The sequence below is a fragment of the Mytilus trossulus genome, chromosome 4 (assembly GCF_036588685.1).
Source record: "Mytilus trossulus isolate FHL-02 chromosome 4, PNRI_Mtr1.1.1.hap1, whole genome shotgun sequence".
Lineage (NCBI taxonomy): Eukaryota > Metazoa > Mollusca > Bivalvia > Mytilida > Mytilidae > Mytilus > Mytilus trossulus.
In genome coordinates, this window is record NC_086376.1 from 9,546,864 (window position 1) to 9,569,645 (window position 22,782).

General features: G+C 33.7%; 1 protein-coding gene across 2 annotated transcripts; it reads left to right on the forward strand.

The window, feature by feature from the left end:
* The first annotated feature begins 1,130 nt into the window (after nt 1–1,130).
* Nucleotides 1,131–20,823, forward strand: LOC134714616 (dolichyl-diphosphooligosaccharide--protein glycosyltransferase subunit STT3A-like). Of its 2 annotated transcripts, none has more exons than XM_063576008.1 (16): nt 1,131–1,223; nt 7,257–7,369; nt 8,344–8,526; nt 10,759–10,904; nt 11,243–11,440; nt 11,829–11,939; nt 12,225–12,305; nt 12,590–12,746; nt 13,603–13,755; nt 15,652–15,734; nt 16,372–16,530; nt 16,880–17,068; nt 17,383–17,499; nt 18,194–18,296; nt 19,278–19,466; nt 20,209–20,823. In XM_063576008.1, the coding sequence occupies exons 2-16, from the start codon at nt 7,261–7,263 to the stop codon at nt 20,352–20,354; spliced, it is 2,124 nt and encodes a 707-aa protein (XP_063432078.1). In that variant the 5' UTR covers nt 1,131–1,223; nt 7,257–7,260; the 3' UTR covers nt 20,355–20,823. The 2 variants fall into 2 exon arrangements, with proteins under 2 accessions (XP_063432078.1, XP_063432077.1); XM_063576007.1 differs by lacking the exon at nt 1,131–1,223 and adding an exon at nt 1,239–1,402.
* Nucleotides 20,824–22,782: the final 1,959 nt, after the last annotated feature.

Sequence of the window (22,782 nt, forward strand, 5' to 3'; positions counted from 1 at the left end):
TTCGTGATGGGGCTTTAACTCTCAATCACTTTGTTTGTTGAAAAAAACACGTGGTGAACGTTTTTCTTTAAATTGAAAGCGATTTTTTTTTCTGAATTTAATAATTCCTTCAAACCATAACATTTAAGATTTAAAACCGTATGGAGCTTTATGATCCTAAGAGACTTTAAAATAATAGCAAAATCTAGTATTAGGTCAACTTTGTCTGAGAGACCTGGAATCTTAGACTTTTAACATTTCTTAATTTATGAACGTAGAACTTAAATGGGACATGTAATAAATCATGTCTGAACCAAAACACCAAATGCTGGGCTAATAAGATATCCTCGTGGCATATCAATTCGTCAGAAGAAGTATCGACACCGTGCTTAATTTTTAGATGCGTTGTGATCGATATTCTCTAGTTTACACTTATATGCTTTTAGCTTTAATACCTAGCTTATGCTTATATTCTGCTTTTAGTGCTTCATTTTTGTGCTGTGATATTAATTGCATGTGTACTATATTATGTGTTGTATTGTTATAAATGTCACAAGTTGTATTGTTAAAAAATGTCTCATATGTCGGTTAAAAGATCATTAGAGCTTATGTTTATCTATGTTGATATACCATGCCGACTCTAAATAAAGCTTATTTATTATTATTATTATTTATATGATGCGCTTTTAAAGCGATGTTAAAGCCCGGGATTTCGGGAGTAAGGACCCCTCCTACCCCCCCCCCCCCCCTTTTCAACATAGAGAGATACACTATAAGATATCAATTAAACGGTTGACTCAATTAAAAGACCCATTAACACAAACCACGAAACATACACTGAACGACGAATAAATTTGATCTATGTAGATACAAAATCATTAAGGTGAGGGGCGAGATGTTAAATAATTTCAGAAAGTCAACCATAACCTTGGATTATACCTTAAATAGCATATTAACGCTAAAAGATTTACATCTATGGAGAGGTTTTAATGTCTCAGCTGTTCACCAATACCACAAATTCAAAATGATTGAATTCACCGGAGTTCATATTTTTTTGTAGAAATGATAAAATTATCAATAAGACCGTTTTGGTGTATGCAATTATATATTTGTTTTTGGTTATAATCTTGTCTTTCTATTAACCAATCAAATGAGTTTTGTTATATAGCCAATCAAATTACTTCTTACTCTACTACATATGCCGGTTCTCCAACTTGTCGGCAAAAGATAAAAGTGTCCTTTATGTAGGTTTTTGTCTACATGACAAGCTTAATTAACAATTTAGTATGAAGAAAAACTGTTGTATATAACTGTTCATGATAATGGGTGTTTTTAAACATTGCAAAATACTTACAAAGCTTAGTTTTTATGATGTTTTATTTTGGTGATGTGGCACTCTTGACAGCCCAAACCACATGTACATGTATCTGTATCTGTATCTGTATTTCCCACTTCTGTTATTAGGATGGGTACGTCACAGATTCCTTTCGGCTATTATGTGACGGGTTGGTCTGCGCACAATTAGTCGCGCTTGCTGAGGAGTGCTGATTTAAACTCCTCGGTAGTAGTGGCGCACACTACTGAGTCCTCCAGATGGTTCCAGTTTATTGCAGTGCGCACAAAAAGAGAGTTCTTGTACTGTTCTGTCTTACTAGTTGGAACTATGACCGCACGTTTGTTGTTACGGACTTGGTGGTCTATAATGTTTTTTGTTACAAAGTTATTATATGTTGTTGCTTTGATTTGTCTCTTTGGTCTATGAAATTGGATCAAATCGTCGGGAGGAAGCGCTGGTATCTTCCCCTCAACCACTTTGAAAAAGAAGATCAGTCGTTGTTGTTGGCGTCTTGATTGTAATGACGGGAGCTGAAGTTCTTTTAGCATTTTTGTCATACATCCTTCCTCTCTTGATTTGTAGTCTTTGGTAATGAATCTAGCACCTCTCTTTTGTATGGATTCTAGTTTGTCAATGTCTTTTTGGGTATATGGGTCCCAAATAATTGATCCATACTCCATTATTGATCGTATGAGAGCTATATATGCAGTTTTACGGCATTCCATAGGACAGTGTTGTAGGTTCCTTCTAAGGAAGCCTAGGGTAGAACTGGCTTTGTTACACGTATTTGTTATTTGTTCTTTCCATTTAAGATCTTCTTGTATTTGGAGTCCTAGGTATGGGTTGGATGACACTTGTTCAAGCGTGTGGTTGTTAAGGTTGTAAAAACGCTGACTTTTACTTTTCAGGCTAAGCATATAGCATTTTTTGGCGTTGAAGCGCATACCCCAGTCGTCGGCCCATTTTTCTAGTGATTTGAGATCCTCTTGTAGTTTGTTATGGTCATTTTGGTTTTTGATTTCCCGGTAGAGCAAACAGTCGTCTGCAAATAGTCGTACTGATGAGTTTACTGCATCTGGGAGATCATTTATGTGACACAGGAAGAGGATGGGTCCTAATACCGTTCCTTGGGGGACTCCGGATTCAACTGAAGCATTACTCGAGTTTTCTCCATCAAGTTGTACTCGCATTTTTCTTTCGGTTAGGAATGAAGTTAGCCATTTGTGGATATTTCCTCTAATTCCATATTGGTCTATTTTGTGCAAGAGTCTATCATGAGGTACTGTGTCGAACGCTTTTGAAAAATCCAGAATCGCAATATCTACTTGGTTTCCTTTATCGTAGGATTGTAGCATATCATGGATTGTAATGGCAAGTTGGGTCTCACAGGAATATCCAGATCTAAAGCCGTGGTTTAGTGATGTTAATACATTATGTTTTTCCAGATGTTTGAGTATATGACGGCATATGATGTGCTCAAGAAGTTTACATGGTACTGATGTCAATGAGACTGGCCTGTAGTTTTCGGCCGCGTGTCGGTCTCCTTTCTTAAATATGCTAGAGATGTTTGCATTTCTCCAATCCTCTGGTAGTGTACCACTGTCTAGTGAGAGCTGGAATATGAGTGTTATTATTGGTGCCAGATGTTCGGCGCATTGTTTTAGTACTCTGTTTGGTATGTTGTCAGGACCAGATGCTTTGGATGGGTTTACTCTCTGTAGCAGCTTTTTAACTCCTTCTGATCTGATGGTAATTTGATGTATGGAGTCTTTTACCCTGATGTTTGTTTTGGGTAGTGTTTTAGTTGTTCCTTTTGTGAAGACAGACGCAAATTGCTCCAGTAGAATTTGCGCCTTCTCCTTACTGTCGTTTATGAGCTGTCCATGTTTCTTTAGTGGTGCAACCCCTATATTGTCCTGTTTCCTTGACTTAACATACTTCCAGAAGGGTTTTGTGTTGTTCTTATTCATTCCTTCAATTATAGCGTTGTTAATATAATTGTTTTCTGCTTTCCTAATTTCTCTTTTGCATGTTTTTTGGAAATGGCGGTAGTTTGTCCATGATTTTGTTCTTTTGGCCTGGTTATACAAGTTTTGTTTTTTCTTCAGCATCTTTTTGATCTTTTGTGTTATCCATGGTAGTCTGTTGTTGGACTTGACTATTTTTGATGGTATGTTTTTATCAAGGCTGGCAAATAGGTGTTTCTTGAACATCAGCCATGCTTCGTTGACATTTTGGTTGTTTTGGATACTGTTACTTATCTGTGATAATAGTGAATCTAGATCTTTATTCACTTCATCCCAGTTGGCTCTTGCCCAGGTGTAGACTTTCCGAGGATTAGATTTGTAGTAGAAAGGTTTGATGTCCGTATCAGTTATGATGATTGCATGGTCAGAAATACCTGGTATGTTTGTTGATGTTTTCATAAGTGACGGGTTTGATGTGAATACAAGGTCCAGTAGGTTGTTTTCCCTTGTTGGTTCTTCGTGGAATTGTGTAAGGCCAAATTGAGTTGTGATGTTTACGAGCTGTTTTTGAACTTCTGGATCTTGAGCATCTTTCCTAATGGTGAGGTTGTCCCACATTATGTCTGGGCAGTTGAAATCGCCTGCAAGTATGATGTTACTGTTTTTGTTCTCCTCTGTGATTTTTTCCAGAGATTTTTCTAGTTCTTCTAGTTGGGCTTTGTTTCTATGTGGCATGTAGAATGAGCCGATGATTAGGTCTTGGGCTGCTTTTAGTTTGAGCTTTACCCATTCAATTTCACATTTTGTTATGTATTGTGGTTGTTCAGTACTAATCATGCTGTTGTGGACTAGTATGAATACTCCTCCTCCTAAGGTACCCCTGTCATTCCTGAATGATGTGTAATTATCAGGGAATACTTCAGCTGATTTTATAGCATCTTTAGTCGGATTCTTTCCGGGTTTTACCCCTTTTAGCCAAGATTCTGTGCCAATAATAATATCTGGCTTTGTGTATTGTAATGTTGTTTTGAATTCTGAGGTTTTATCTTTGATGCTTCTACAGTTTACCGTCATGATTCTGAGGTTTCTTTTATTGATGATGTTAAAGGGTGGTGGTGTTGTGTCCTTTATGCTGTTTCTTGTACTGTTTGCAACTGACCGATTTTTGGTAATTGATTTGTCTTTTGGACTACTTGTTACAAGTGGACTAAATGATGTAGAAAAGGTGTCCATAAAGCTGAGATCTGTTGTTAGAGGTTCGTAATAGCTTATGTTTTCAATCTCGTATGCATGGTAAGTGAATGAGGATACATTTAGGCTGTCACATTTGCAGCACATCCATTGCACGTTTGATCTTTGAAGAAGTTCGTAATCTGTCGTGCACAGTTCGATGCATGAGCGGTGGTGCCATATGCTGCAACAATCGCAACATACTCCCTCTGTTGACCATGTAACGGGTCTTTCACACAAACCACATGGGAAGACGTTTGCTGTTTTTGGGCCTGGATTTGATTCAATGTCACCTGATAGTAGTATGATGAGCAGTGCTGTTGTTAAATTTTGCCTTGCATGTATTGGTAATGATATTGGCCTTCTTCCGCTATGATGTAATTTCGGGTTTAGCAAGTTGACTAGATTTTGTTTTGTTGACCCTGTATGTGCATTTATGATATGCAGAGCTAATGAGCTGGCTAGGAAAAGTAACAGTGTATACTTCATGTTGTAACTAATATAGCAAGGGAGATCCTTACTGATTGTTGTTGTTATGAGGTTTTATCAGTATGTACAATGTAGCAAGGGAAATCCTTACTGATTGTGTCTGTTGTGTTGGTCCAATGTAGCAAGGGAGATCCTTACTGATCGGTTAAGTTGCATGTAAAATGTAGCAAGGGAAATCCTTACTGATTTTGTCTTGAAGTGGCGGTCCAATGTAGCAAGGGATATCCTTACTGATTGGATTGTTTAAAGTTTATGTTTAATAGATATAGCAAGGGTAATCCTTACTGATCTTGTTTCCAACAGTTGATTAATGCATGTTTTGTTATTTTCATTAGCCAGACTTTAGCTAGAAGTGGTCCTGGGTGTATCCCGTCAGCGTATAGCCAAAAGCTGAATGTTTTTCTTGTAGTTGATGTCCTAGTTCTTTTATTTTTGATTGTTTTTGAGTTATGGATGATGTCGGTTGTGAATAACGGCGAGTATGTTAATTCATCCTTGTTGAGGGTTCTGATCTTCTCATTCAACTTGTATATTTGTGCCTCAAGTTTTTTGTCTTGATCCTTGAATATTTCAGGTGTTTTATGGTCTTTGTTTTTGTTGTATTCTGATATTGAGTAGACCGGTATTTCAAGGAAGGTGACTCTACAGTTAGGATATTGTTTGACAAGTTCCTTTATTTTACCAAGGTATTCAGCAGCTTTATCTATAGCGCTGTCTGTTTCTGATGTAAGAGCTATATACTTTTTGTTTTTTGATGTAAGGTCGCAGGTACCATACCAAATGTACAACCAGATTTGACCGTGTTTCTTCGTTTTGCGTTTGATATTGTTTTTTAACCAGTTGTAACCTTTCTCTGTAGTTTCACCTGATTTTGTCCACCATTTTATGTTTGATTCTAGGGGGTTGGTGATTTTCCTCTCTAGCCACTTTCCTTTACTGTCGGAAAGTACGGCGGGGGTATGCGTTCGTTCACCGGTTGGCGGTACGAGATGACGCTCTAATTGCTTCAAAAGTTTGTTTTTTGACATCAAAGTTTGTTGGTATTCAATGAGTCGGTGTTGGTAAATATATAGCAATGCGTTTATATGACTAAAGTTGGTGGTATGTGAGGGTATCGATGAATGTTGACTTCCACGTTGTTTGTATGGTGTGGTTTATAGTAATTTTTCAAAGTGGTATATTGGGAAAGATACACAGCTTGACCCGTCGTATCTCCTACATATCTCTTTTTATGGCTTCCAAATTGATGATTCTCATATAATATATGTCGGATGGCTTTTAGTAGCAGGTCAAAGAAATAATGTCTTACATTGAATGAACACATAACATTTTATACTTGTCAAATGGTTTATATCAATCAACACCCTTAATGTCATTGCTTCGTCGAGATATTAAATCACCTGAAATCAAGGAATTGCACTATACAAATGCTTGAAATGCAGATTGGCAACAGCTGGGAAATAAATAGCATATAAAGCACTATGCGTGTTCAACAAAGGATCCGTATGTGAAGAAGTTTAATCGCAACATCTCATTTGTCACAGACATGCTCGAACAATTAGTGTTTTTAATACACCTTATCGCTATTTGTCCGCCATTACAGGATATCACCCAGGTTCCTATCAAATGTTGACGTCACAATACAAAATATCTGACGACACAATGGAAAAGTGATTGTTGTATGCGTCAAAAGTTCAAGCGGCCAGGTCAGCCAGGATTAACGATAAGGTGTATTTGTATTGTAGAAGAACCAATACACCTTATTGCTAATCTTTTCAACTTTTTAAACATACATGTACAACAATCACTTTTCCATTGTAGCGTCAGATATTTTGTTTTATGACGTCAATTTTTTCTGGAACATGTGTGATATCCAGTAATGGCAGGAAAACAGCGATAAGATGTATTAATTTCTCAAGATCTATTCAAAAATATGAAATCATGACTGTTATAATATCTGACTGACTCCTGCAAAGTCTCTTCTAGAGACACATGCTCCAAGTGACTTGCTGAATCCTTTCCTGTTATAATGCAACAGAATTCCTATTAAAATTACTCTTGGTAGTTCTGAATAGTTAGGAAGCCATGAAATTGATGCTTATACATGTATTTGAAATTATGAACCCTGTCTTACAATTTTCATTTAGAGATGAATCCAAAAGTGAACTGACCATTTATGACACAAATAACATGTTTTAGTATTTATTATGTTAATATGTGCTAAAACTAATTAAATAAAAAAAATGTGTTTTTAGAAATATGAAGACTTCGGCAGCGCCATGGGGACTGGGATGGTTATACCGACTATCACCAGAGAAACAAGACACCATGTTGAAAATGATGGTTCTAACCTTAGCAATGGTTTTATGTAAGATTTAGATATAATAGATGCATAATATGATAATCAAAATTAGATTTCATTTGGAAGCATTTATGGGTAGCCTATTTTTCTGGATAACTATCATCACTTAAACTATGAAAATGGACAGGTCTTTTAAAGTTTGTAAAACGTTAAATGTGCTGCTAACAATCTTGTCTTTTAAATGTCTTTACACCTTTCTTCTTGAAAAATTTACTTTTTTGTCATAATTGTTTATATACATTTTCAAAGCTCTAAAACAAGACAAAAGATCTCATCTTTCAGATATTGTTGGAAGATATAAAGCCTTTGTTTTCAAACTAAATCATACAAAAGTTTAGATACGTTGTGTGTACATCTGTAATGGATAATTTTTTATCACAGTTTTGTTTGAGTTTCATTTATCCGTACTGGATTTTAAATCATGAATAAGTAGATATAGGAAGATGTGGTGTGAGTGCCAATGAGACAACTCTCCATCCAAATAACAATTTAAAAATTAAACCATTATAGGTTAAAGTACGGCCTTCAACACGGAGCCTTGGCTCACACCGAACAACAAGCTATAAAGGGCCCCAAAATTACTAGTGTAAAACCATTCAAACGGGAAAACCAACGGTCTAATCTATATAAACAAAACGAGAAACGAGAAACACGTATATATTACATAAACAAACGACAACTACTGTACATCAGATTCCTGACTTAGGACAGGTGCAAACATTTGCAGCGGGATTAAACGTTTTAATGGGCCCAAACCTTCTCCCTTTTTCTAAAACAATAGCATAACATCACAACATATAAAAACATACGATAAAATATCAATTAGCAGACTTAACTCAATCAAAAAATCAGTGTTTTTTTTTATATCTTTTAAATGGTTATGGCTTCATTGCTACAAATCTATTAAAAAACAAATGCATTAATTCAATAAAAGAACGAATTTGTTAAACATGTGAACACAACCGTTTTGTTTGTTACAGCATTTTCCACCAGATTATTTTCCGTATTGAGATTTGAAAGTGTAATCCACGAGTTTGATCCCTATTTCAACTACAGAACCACAAGATATTTAACCGAGGAAGGATTTTATAAATTCCATAATTGGTTTGATGATAGAGCATGGTATCCATTGGGAAGAATCATTGGAGGAACTATTTACCCAGGTAAACAATACAGGTGTTCTGATACGTCAGTTCCTGTGGCTTTACCTGACTTTTTGATTATTTGGTCATCACAACATTATATGTGTTAAACTATCTTTTAAACAAAGATTAAGTGCTTAGAATTCAATAAATTTTACACATGATCACATGTATGGGGTTAGTAATACAAAGTTCTCAGACTCGTGAAGATATGTTTTTTATTCTTAATGACCAACCTTTAGTTGTGTAATTTTTGATTTTATGAAAATGGATAATTTCCACGTGAATCACTGTTTACATTTACTCGGAAGAAATTGTTCCGAGTATTCTTTATTTTGATTGGTTAATTTGTTACCTGGATACAGGACGCTCTTATATATTTCTTTGTTTCGGGATTCGCGGTACATGTACATTTGAAAATTTTTGTTGAAATTATTTACCCACCCATCCACCGCATACAACTGTGTTAGTTATGAATTTTATTGTATTTTATGTGCTTGGGTATACTGTGGCTAGCTCATGTGTTTATTCGACTGTTTGGACTATTATAATGAACATTTCTAATGGCTAGACGCTATATTTGCTCTTTAACATTAACTTTACATGTTATATGTGACTGTCAGTGGTATAGTCGAGTGTTTGTCCTCTGCTGTGAAATATATTTATTTGTCTTGTGTATATATTGTGCCGTAATAAAATTGAGTTACTTTGAATTCTTTTGCAGGGTTAGACACTAACATTAGGGGACATGTAGTCCACAGGACTACCAAGAAATAATTTTGAGTAGTCCTGGTAGTCCACCACTATCACCGGTGAGGGCCGCAATGCGGCTCGAACCTGCTAGGCGGGTTTGGGGGCATGCCCCCCCCAGAAAATTTTTCAAAATAAGATGCAATATCCTGCCATCTGAGCACCTGAAAGCACACAAATGTTCATTTGAGTTTTTCAAATATAGTTGGTTTTTTTTAGATAAAAGTTTACATTCAGTGAATCAATTTTATTCAAACTGAACTTTTCTCAAGGAAATTTTGAAAAATGAGATGCAAAATCCAGCAATGAGAGACAATTTGTAAGACCTTGTTAGGTGGAATTAATGACCTTTCATTCCAGAATTTTTTAAGAAAAAAAGAATAAAAATAGGTCAGACAATATGTTTTAATTTTTCATTAATTCTTCAAACAGTTTATAAGATTTTGTTGAAGGGATCATCAATACAATGTCTTTGTTTGTGTACTAGAGGTCATCTTCATCATCACTGTTGAAATCCATTCTATTCAGTGGATAAGTTCTTGAACAAAGTGGATGTTATACCATTTTCAATGGCATGACATATGATTTTTATTTAACAGGAAAGCCTCAAAAAAAGATCAGTGATATTGTTGCTTTTTTAAAAAAAAAAACCTCAACCTGTTGTTGTTGTTTTTAGGGTGAAATGTTTTTCTATCCAAATTTGGAAGTTTTTTAACACATGTACGTTATTATTGCTGACCTTTGTTGTCCTTTCTGCAGTTTTCATTTACATATATTTTGGTTGTCAGACATTTTTTAAACCGGAAGGTATTTTTCAGGAGGGGAAAGGAACGAAAACAATGATGGTACTTTTTACATTGAAAACGCCATGTGTTACAAACACTAAGAAGATTTTGATCAGAAACCTGGATCACAAAAGTGCTTACATAATATTAAAACATGATGGAAATTTACATACATTACGATCAATGCCATCACTGTTTTTGAAATATATAAAATTTATTAGGAGAACTTTCTATTCCATTTTTTAGCATTAGAATAACCAGATCGTACCCAAAATTTCAGGTGGTCCACAGGACTACTGATTAACCATGTTTTGGTAGTCCTCCTTGATTTTAGGAGGGCACCAGACTACCGTTAGTGTCGAACCCTGTTTTGTGAGAAGCCTGGTAATTGTGACATCATGAATCCTAAATTTGGTTATATATGTGTAGAGAGATAAAACTAAAGCTACATGTACAATGTAGTAAGTCAAAATTAGCACTTTAGTCTCATTGCTGATACAATGTTTCTTTCAGAAGAAGACATTAATACTTCATTTAAATCAGAGATCTTGAAATATTTTCACACCTGGTGTTCATTGAGGGAAGTATGATGGTTTTCACTATCTTTTCTATTGCAAGATGAAGTATAGAAATTGTGCTGGTCCTTAGCAAGTTTTGATGGTCAAATCCTTAGGACCAAAACTTTTTCGAGAACTCAGCATTTTTTTTTCTATTTCAGGATTAATGATAACATCAGCAGTGCTTTACCATTTCATGTGGTTCTTCCATATCACTATTGATATCAGGAATGTTTGTGTATTTTTGGCACCACTGTTCTCCAGTTTTACCACATTGATCACTTACCAGTTTACCAAGGAACTTAAGGTACTTGTTTATACACACATACACAAATAAGCGAACTTGATAAAGGGTATTGGTCAATGATCATAATAAATTTTAGATATCATATTTTTTTTTCTCATAAACCAATAATAAAGATGAATAACAATTGTTGTTACTATAGCATTCTTTCTCAAAACAGCCAATAATTTTAATTGAAGAAAGCTTAAGGTAACATTTACATGTCTTTAAAGTTTAACAAAACAAAATACTTTTATTGCATTGAAGTTCCAAATTATTTATTTTTTACTTGTTCCCAAATTTATCTCCCCCTTGAATAATGAGCAGATGATTAGAATATACTTTAAATTTATCTATAACAGGATGCTGGTGCAGGATTAGTTGCTGCAGCTATGATTGCCATTGTCCCTGGTTACATCTCCAGATCTGTTGCTGGCTCCTATGACAACGAAGGTATCGCCATCTTTTGCATGCTGTTGACATATACACTGTGGATCAAATCTGTAAAAACAGGATCAGTTTTCTGGAGTGCATTGTGTGCTTTGGCTTACTTCTACATGGTAAGTTTAAATTCCTTTTAAATGTTTAAATGGTGACCAAATGCCTCACTTGCAGATCAAGAAAAAATCTTTTAATAGATTAACATCATGTCTATCATTGGTTGACTTTTTAAAACGAGCAGTCTGAGTTCATCAGCATCTCTTCTTTCTGGATTATTTTTAACCTGAAAAAATTTACCGTGTACCTGTATTGTCTACTAGAAAAATCAGCTTTTCTGTATTGCAATTTAGTTACTATCTACGTAAAATAAAAACCTTCTAACATTGCATTATGTTTTATTATTGTTGCAAAGTTCAGCTTTCTATCAAATTCTCCTTTGATAATGGCAAATGCATGTATGTTAAAAGTTATTTTAACAATGCTGATCATTTGATAATTACATTTCAGGTTTCCTCATGGGGAGGATATGTGTTCCTTATCAACTTGATACCACTCCATGTGTTGGCACTGATGGCCACTGGTAGATTCTCACACAGAATATATGTGGCTTACTCTACAGTAAGTATGCTTGATTTGTATTTGTAAGTTAGGGAAGACAACAAAAGTTCAATGTAGGATAAAAAACTTAATTCACATAATTTTTTCACTAACCCCCAAAAGTAATGAATAGATCTCTCTATAATGAATTTCAATGAAAATATTAGAAGTAGCTAATCTTCATTTTATCATTTTATTTCTGTAGTAAGTTTGGCCTAATGGTGATCTGTTCCGTTTCTCAAATGTTATATAATCAAAGCATGACAATTTTTACCAAAATAACTCATGTTCTTTCTTTTGTTATAGGTGTATAGTCTTGGTACCCTCCTTTCTATGCAGATTTCCTTTGTTGGATTTCAACCAGTTCAGTCCAGTGAACATATGGCTGTAAGTTGTTTAAAATTACAAGACTTAAAAAAGAAGATGTAAGATACAAAAGAGATTATCAAGACTTATTGGTTGATGAGAGACTGACAAAATCAAGACAGAAACTGAAAACAAACAAAAACCATACAACAGTCTACAATACACTTATACAGAAAAAAAGTTGAAGACTGATGATTTGATAATATATTTTATTTAAGTGTCTTATTTTTTACACATATATTATGGCTTTATAAATATGTTATTAGTGTGATCATCAATTTATTTATAATTAAATATGATTTCAGGCTCTTGGAGTGTTTGGATTGTGTCAGATCCATGTGTTTGTTGACTATGTACGTTCCCGATTGAACACAGAACAGTTTAATGTGTTGTTCAGATCAATGGTTCTACTGGTTGGAATTCTAGGTACAGCAGCTGGTGCTGTTGCCACGGCTACAGGCAGTATCCTTAATACAAATCTATATTTTAACCACAATTCCAAGGCTGATATATATTGGATATGTATCTATAAGTGTCTTGACATCATTGACCTCCATGTCATTTCTTTTCCATCTAAAAAAAAAATGATTCAGAAAGGTTTTCTTCTTATGTCTTATCAGAAAAACCATTTAGATTGTTGTTTATTAAAGATAAACTTTAAAAGGTTGGTCAAAACACAATTTGATGAACATATTTAGAACATTCTTATCATCCCAGACTTAATTTTTACAAAACATCTCCATCGTAATTTTTACAAAACATCTCCATCTTAATTTAGATTGTAATAAAATTGAGAAAGAAAATGGGGAATGTGTCAAAGCGACAACAACCCAACCATAGAGCGCCATAGGCCACCAATGGGTCTTTAATGTAGCGCGAGGAAACTCCCGCACCTGTAGGCGTCCTTTAGCTGGCCCCTTAAAACATATGTTTACTAGTACAGTGATAATGGATGTCATAGTAAACTGAATTATACACAAGAAACTTAAATTAAAAATCATACAAGACTTACAAAGGCCAGACAGAGGCTCCTGACTTGGGACTGTCGCAAAATTGCGACGGTGTTAAACATGTTCATGAGATCTCAACCGTTTGATTGGTCTGCTTTTAGTGAAAGAAATCTGCAGTTCTAACTGTTTTATTTGTTAAAAATTATACATCTATTTTGTAATATAAACATTAAAAAAAATAAAGCTCATAGAACATTTTCTAAAAGTTATACTGTGTGGGTGTGTTTGTGGATTAACTGTATCATTGTCTTAAATCGAAAAATAATAAGATCTATTTAATGATAAAAAAAAATCCTTAACAATGTAAGAAATCTCTCCCTGGACTGGACGTTTCTACTCCCTGTTGGATCCTTCTTATGCTAAGAACAACATCCCAATCATTGCCTCTGTATCTGAACATCAGCCGACATCATGGAGTTCCTTCTACTTTGATCTACAGCTCCTAGTCTTCTTGTTCCCAGGTAAGAACAATGTATTCAATATTCCTGTATTTTGAAATTACAAATAATTTTATTATACCCCGCTTTAAAAAAGGGGGGGTATACTGTTTTTTATACCCCCGCTTTCCGCTTGATTGATCACTTGACAACTTCCTGTTTACCGAACACTTGTACGATTTTACACATGATAGCCAAGTTGAAAATTTTCGTCACATTTTTCTCAGGAACTACAATACAAGGATTTCTGAAATTTGGTTTCAGGGTTTATCTAAGTCAGCTATACCGTGTGATGCGTTTTCAGATTGATCACTTGACAACTTCCTGTTTACCGAACACTTGTATGATTTTACACATGATAGCCAAGTTGAAAATTTTCGTCACATTTTTCTCAGGAACTACAATACAAGGATTTCTGAAATTTGGTTTCAGGGTTTATCTAAGTCAGCTATACCGTGTGATGCGTTTTCAGATTGATCACTTGACAACTTCCTGTTTACCGAACACTTGTATGATTTTACACATGATAGCCAAGTTGAAAATTTTCGTCACATTTTTCTCAGGAACTACAATACAAGGATTTCTGAAATTTGGTTTCAGGGTTTATCTAAGTCAGCTATACCGTGTGATGCGTTTTCAGATTGATCACTTGACAACTTCCTGTTTACCGAACACTTGTACGATTTTACACATGATAGCCAAGTTGAAAATTTTCGTCACATTTTTCTCAGGAACTACAATACAAGGATTTCTGAAATTTGGTTTCAGGGTTTATCTAAGTCAGCTTTACCGTGTGATGCGTTTTCAAATTGATCACTTGACAACTTCCTGTTTACCGAACACTTGTATGATTTTACACATGATAGCCAAGTTGAAAATTTTCGTCACATTTTTCTCAGGAACTACAATACAAGGAATTCTGAAATTTGGTTTCAGGGTTTATCTAAGTCAGCTATACCGTGTGATGCGTTTTCAGATTGTTCACCTGACAACTTTCTGTTTACCGAACACTTGTATGATTTTACACATGATAGCCAAGTTGAAAATTTTCGTCACATTTTTCTCAGGAACTACAATACAAGGATTTCTGAAATGTGGTTTCAGGGTTTATCTAAGTCAGCTATACCGTGTGATGCGTTTTCAGATTGATCACTTGACAACTTTCTGTTTACCGAACACTTGTATGATTTTACACATGATAGCCAAGTTGAAAATTTTCGTCACATTTTTCTCAGGAACTACAATACAAGGATTTCTGAAATGTGGTTTCAGGGTTTATCTAAGTCAGCTAGACACTTGCATATTTTTACATTATTAATATTATCCACTTGCGGCGGGGGTATCATCAGTGAGCAGTAGCTCCCAGTTTACTTGTTTTGTATATAAAAAATTATCAATTTTGAAGGGTAAATTAAATTGTTCATAAATAACAAATGCAGAGAAAAATTTTGTATTTTTTTCTTCCAAACACCTATTTAGTGGTGTCCGATTAAAAAGTGTATAGTGAGTTTATTTTAAATAAAAATAAAATGCTTATTCTTGGGATCTGAATTATTGTATGGCTTAGCATATAAAGCTTTACTTACCCCTTGTTTGATAATTATCTATAGTAAGGTTCTGCAATTAGGTAAAACCTCTTAAATCTGTTTGTAATTTTCCAATGGTATTTCAGAATAAAGTCTTACTAACAAACCATAGGTCCAACCAGGAAACCATTTTATGAGTGTAATATTGCTCTTTATAATGCAGCTGGTTAATAAGAATATTATGAATATATTGGTGATCTCTTGATTAACTCTAGACATTGCTGGAAAAATCTGTGTAATATGTTCAAATGTCATTTAGAATAGTGTAGCTTAAAAAACACTAGGGATGAACTATGTAACTCTCTAATTCATTGTATGTTTTTTTATTTTCCAGCTGGATTATATTTCTGTTTTAGTCGATTGACCGATGCCAACATCTTTATTATCATGTATGGTGTAACTAGTATCTACTTTGCTGTAAGTTCATAAATTACATTATAATCTATCACTGTCAAGACTGACTTACAAATAGTCGATTGACTGATGCCAACATCTTTATTATCATGTATGGTGTAACTAGTATCTATTTTGCTGTAAGTTCATAAATTACATTATAATCTATCACTGTCAAGACTGACTTACAAATATGTTTAAATGGAGATATATGATATACCTAATTGAGACAGTAGCTCAACACTAGCCCGACTCTGAATGTGCTATATTTCAAGTTCAGTATTGCTCCAGTCTAGAGAAGTTGTAAATAAATTCAAACAATACCACAACCAATTAAAATTGAGAGTGGAAATGGGGAATGTGTCAAAGAGACAATAATGTATTGCAAATAACAGTAGTCTTTAAATGGGGAAAAAATAACAGCAATAGGATATCATAACATAATCATTAATTGATATTTTCAGTAAGACAATTACTTAAACTATTTAATATAAAACAAATTCATTATGAGTGGTATTCTAATATTTGAGTGAAAGTTTGAAAAGGCTCTTGCTTATGTCTGAAAAGTGTTTTGATTTGAAATCAGCTTGTGTAGCTGAAAATACAAAGTGCCATACTTTATTGTTATGATTTTAGTATGTAATATTATTAATCATTATAGGGAGTGATGGTCCGTTTGATGTTGGTTTTGGCTCCAGTCATGTGTATCCTATCAGGTATAGGAGTTTCAGCCACACTTAATACATATATGAAGAACTTGGATGTCAAGAAAGATAAGAAATCCAAAAGAGCTGATGCCACTTATCCAATGAAGAATGAGGTAGGAAAATTTAAAAAAAACCTAGGGCTTTGTAGAAAATAAGATAAAAATACAATATCAATATATGTGGTTTAAGAATAGTTTTTTTAGACGTAATACATAATATTGGAAATTGTACATACATTAGGAAGAAGCGTTTTCACAGAACTTGTAATGTGGCATGGAATGATTTATTTCAAAAAAAAATTAAATTTGCCAAATGGGATGACCTCCTTGGTTTACTCAGAAAATTTAGGAGTGAATGAAGTTATAAATGCTCATTGTTGAATGACAAAATGGTAATATTGAAAATTTTTGGAAAAGCTGAATCTACTGTACATAAGTTGTAACAATAACAACTTTATTTTAGGTTGCCTCTGCAGTGGTATTTATGGTGACAGCTTTCCTAATAACTTATACCTTCCATTGTACCTGGGTCACATCAGAAGCCTATTCCAGTCCATCCATTGTCTTGTCAGCTCGTTCAGGAGACGGAGGAAGAATTATCTTTGATGATTTCCGTGAAGCTTACTATTGGCTCAGACAAAATACTGCTGAGGTTTGTGGGAGTTTAAATGACCATGTTATTTGTTTGTGGTGCACTCTTGTTTCATAAATTTTCTGTTAAATCTCCTCTGTAAAGTGCCTTTATTCATATTTCTGCCTGTACATGAACAAAACTAAGGGTTAACATAAAAGTAAGATTTCTTTCTATTTGTTGAATACACATTAATTGAAATGAACTTGAAGCATTAGCCATAATCACAATTAATGAATTGTATTTTTTCCAAAGAGGTCAGAAGGAAATGAGCTACCAGCTTTGTTTCATGATTTTGATATCATTCTTATAACATGTACATAATATTTTATCAGGATGCTAAAGTGATGTCATGGTGGGATTATGGTTACCAGATAACTGCTATGGCTAATCGGACAATTCTTGTGGACAATAATACATGGAATAATACACATATATCAAGAGTTGGACAGGTACTGTATGATAGCTTTTGAATTCTCAAATTCCTATTCTGATTTAATTCTTATCTATTTTTATGTCTATTAATATCTACATGGCCAATTGACTTTGAGTTCCAAGAAGAACACATATTTCTGTAACAAAACAAAGAATCTTATTTGCAATAAATAAGGTTTATAATAGCACTTAAATTAGCACAATTTAGTTTAAACATATTTATTTATAGTGGATTGGGAAACAAGTTTTGCAACTTATATTAATCCCTTTCCACTTTGCGGGTGCGAGTGCTGCCTTGTAGCGGCATTAGCCTACTCTTTTTCGAAATCTACAAGGGTGTCTTTAACGTGCAAAGAGATATGGCTCTCTCTTAACACGGGTCAGCCATTTATCGTCCCCGTCCGACGGACTATCATCGTTTCCTGAAGACCATACTCGCGAATTACACAATTACAGCTGATGGTGTTGGTTTATTTTGTATTTCCTTTGCTTATGCTTTATTATGTATATTATAATGTTTATCTACAATTTCAATTGGTTCCCAGCAAATTTCTTGCAAATTATCTGCAAGGAGTAACCTTTATTGACTCCCAAGTTTTTTTAAACAGAAGAATTTGAAAATGTTTGTTGGATTCAAATTTAAAGTGAAATAAATCCATTAGATGTTTGAATAATATAATTTGTAAGTTTTGTTATTTTTCTTGTTAATAGGCTATGGCATCACCAGAAGATAAATCGTATGAAATAATGAGAGAATTAGATGTGAATTATGTACTGGTTATATTTGGAGGTTTAACAGGATATTCCTCAGATGGTGAGTGTATAATTAAGATATATAGATTATTTAAATTGATTACATCATGGTAAGTAAGTGTTCATTTTGTATAATTTACCACTCATATTTCAACTTTTTCAACTTGTCCATACCCTCAAAAAGATTCCCTGACAATGCAACAACATATGTTAACCAGCAATCCCTATACTCTTAAACATATCTATATTTCACATGTTGTCTTGAAGATTTCAGTTTCATATGAAATTTCAACGGTCTAAGTCCATAAATATTTAAAAGAACACATATTATAAATGATTTGTAAGCGAAATATTGATTTCTCGAAAGTACTTTTAAATAAAATGCTGACTTCATTCATTTTGACAAAATCATTTATTTCAGTAAATCTAAAATAAAAAAATCCCCTTCCCAATATTTGTCAATGTCCTGATACATAAAATTTGTTTGACTTGACACATTCAAAATTTTATCATTATTAAAATATAGACTTTAAAGTCACAATATTAAATGTGACATTTAACTGCCAATACAAAGTGCATAAACATTCCATTATTATTTTGGAAAAAACAAATTTAAATTTAATCACCAGTCGAGGGATTTATCATAGCATAATTTCGTAATTTTTTCCTACCACACTATAACCACTTCAGATGTTGGTTCACCATTATTAATTCCCTTATGTGCAATAAAACTATTCCATATACAATAGAGAAGATTTGTTAGGGCTATTCCATTTAAACATACATCAACCCCCAGGAAGGCACTATGACAATAGGGCAGCCACCCAGAGAAGCATTTTTACAAATTTTGAAGGATTGTCCTCATCAAAACTTTGAAAAGGGCACCCACCACTAGAAGTGGTTTCAAAATGCCTTCCTGGGGGTTGATCTATGTTTAAATGGAATAGCCCTTATTGATTAAATTCACAAATTGGTCAATACAGCAATACGACTGACAGGATGACGGACACACCTTGCTCTAAAACTGTGATTTCTATTTCAGATATAAACAAATTTTTATGGATGGTAAGAATTGGTGGCAGTACAGACAGAGGAAGCCATATAAAAGAGGCAGATTATTACACACCACAGGGAGAATTCAGAATAGATAAAGATGGATCACCCACACTTCTAAACTGTCTCATGTATAAAATGTGTTATTATAGATTTGGACAAGTTTATACAGAAGGAGGTAAGTTAATGTGTGAATAGAATTATTGCATGGAAGTTTTTACTGTTAGAGGAGTATGGTCAAAATTGGTTTAAGCTAGTAAAAATGCATAAGTCTTGTTAGGAATTTTGGTCCTCAATGCTCTTCAATTTCATACTTTATTTGGATTTTTTTAATATTTTTGGATTCCAGGGTCTTTTGTAGACGAAACGCGCCTGGCGTATATACAAAACTATGATGAGTTTATTTGGATAAACTGCAATACTCCTTTGGAGAGTGAGAAGCATGTTCAATCTAAAATATCATAAAAGAACTAAAAATCTTTAAAGATGAGTCAAAACCTCGGAAAGATTAGACATGTTTATTGTTACTATATAATGTAGAGATAGGCATAACTAACTAGTTCTGTGAGGTGAAGTAAAAGTAGTTGCTGTTGTTTTATATAACTTACAGTTTTATACCTAGTACATGTTTATTTATATTACTCTAACCAATAATGTAAATATTTGCAAGAATTTAAAATATTATTGATTCATAAGCACTGTTTGAATATTTGTTGGTAATTTGACTTCTGGGGGGAATACTTCTATTTAGGCCTTAGGCTTGGCAGTGATGACTTGTAAAGTGTGGGTGCTTTCAGATCTGTTCAAGACCTACTTCCTGTTCTGTAATATCTTCAATAATTTTCAAAAGTATGCATGCATTGTTGTAATCAATTCTAATGTAATTTCCCTATCATAAAATTATTTAAATTCATTTTCAGGCAAACCTCCAGGTTATGACAGAGTTCGAAATGCAGAAATTGGTAATAAAGATTTTGAATTGGATGTATTAGAAGAGGCATACACATCAGAACATTGGCTTGTTAGAATTTATAAAGTTAAAGATCTAGACAATAGAGGATTATAAAGATCAGGATTAATATATATATATATTGTACTTCAAAAGAACATTTATGGTGACACTTCTTGGGATCAGGGTATATCAAGCTCTATGTTCTAGTCTGAACATTTTTTTATATTGAATGTTTACTTTTTCTACTTAAATAATCTATTTATATTGATGTAAGGCTATGGTAGGTTAAAAACATGATGGATTTTAATGCTCTATATTAGTGCTAGGTTGAAGAAAGCTTTTTAAGTCTTTTTGATAAAAATTCAACAACTTATATGCCTTGATTCTGTATACTTCATACCCTTTTGTATGCATTAACATATAACATTTTTATTGAAATCCATTATGGAGATGCATAATTAGGAATTATTATCAAAACTTATCAGACATAGATCAGATAGATTGAAGCCTCTGATCCTAAGAAAATGTCTTCTGCTTTTAATGTACAATCAACAATCTGATAATAAATTTTTTATCTACATGATACAAGTGTTTATTTATTTAGGTACTTTGTAGGTTTGTAAGGTACAACTATAGAATATTTGGTATAAATCACTATTAGTCTGATCATCACATGCGGTGGCTATCTGTTTCATGTAGTTTCTATTATTCACCCTATTCTCCCTGTATCCCATATCTAAATTTAAGCTTTATTTTCATCAACCCAACATTTGTTGCGATATCCTTTTCAAGTCTTCAGTCGACACGTTTGATTGATTGAATGTTGCTTAACGTCCAGTGCAAATATTTCATGTATGTTCAGGATGAGAACAAGTTAACAATAAATACAGTAGGTATACAGACCCCTCAAAGAGTTGTTGCAAGAGTGTTTAATGTGCAAAGAGCATATCACTTTTTTTACTTAAGGCAGCACATTTTAATGTCCCCATTCTGACCGGACATGGCTAACTAGCCAAATGGAAGCCCCACTTTGACAAGTGTTCAACTGCCAATTGAAGAAGACCAAGTGACCATATTTCTATTCCCCAGTCACCCTTGGGTGGATGGACAGGTTTGAAGAGATGTGTGAATGAAGTCAATAATTAGCAGCATTCTCAATAGAGAGTACAAATAAATAAAATTAACTCCTACAGTTGTAACCTATTTCAAAAGAGCAGATCAATTAACCAGAAGATCATATCTGGTTATTTCTGTCCAGGAAATATAAAAGAAGTTTTGGACATTTTCATTTTTCTTTCTATTTATATGGTACCTCGATATATATGACAATTATGTGCATCGTACAATATATTATATTTCAAATGTGTCAGTTGATTGACTAGAACCAAAAGCAGAAACTATACTTATCCTAACAACCATTCAGGCATAGTATGGTTAATATAGGTCAAATATATGTATAGGCAGAGATTTTTTTTATTAAGTGTTAATTGATGGAAGATGACAAAGAACGCCAGTTGAAGTTAATGACACTCATGGCAAGGTTAATTAGAAAAGGTTTTAAAAGCATAGTGCAAACCAGTTTGAAAGAAGTGCGAACTTGTTTTAAATGTTAAATGTTAGCACACTTTTTCAAATACTTGGGCACCTGTTAAAATCTCAGTTGAATGAAAATATTTATATTTATATGGCACTTTAAATGTTCCGTTCATAATGACATATACTCTTTCCCAATAGAAAATAAAACCAGTCAAATATTAAAACAATATGAAAACAACACAATACAAGCCTCCTTTGTCCCAATTGTACATTTGGACCCACTGGCATGAAAAGGCTGCATACACATTTACCTATCAATGTCAAGTCATACAATCAAATGGAATAGACCACTTTTTACCTCATCTGGCCTGAAGGGCCAAGTGAGCTTTTCTCATCACTTGGCATCCCTCGTCGTCGTCCCTTGTCTTCATTAACATTTTACATTCAATAAGAGAACCACTGAATGGAATGAATGTTCCTTACGAGGTGCTGGCAAAGTGTTGTTACTTTGTAGCCGATCCATCATTCTAGATGGCCGCCAGCGGGGAACTTAGTTTAACAGGAACTTATGGGAAATGCATACAAATGACTTCTTTTAGAGAACCACTGAATGGAATGAAATCAAACATGGCATAAATGTTCCTTATGAGGTGCTGACCAAGTGTTGTTACTTTTTTTTTTTTTTTTTAAAAGAAAAAGGAATAAAAAAAAAAGAAAGAGGTTCAAAAAAAAAATATATCCCGTAAGATTTTCAGTACATAATAAATTGTGCTATAAGATACAATAATATTTTATGTTAGTTTTGACATAAATATAGATTGTAAAAACAAATGACCAATTGAATTATGAAAATAATACTTTAAATGCATTCCACATGGTATCAAAGTGTTTTTGTCTCTTATTTTTGACTGCCATTATTTTTTCTAGATTGTACATACATTTTAACTTTTCTTTAATGGCACTGACTGAAAGATCTTTTGAAAAACATCTACTGTTGTATATATAC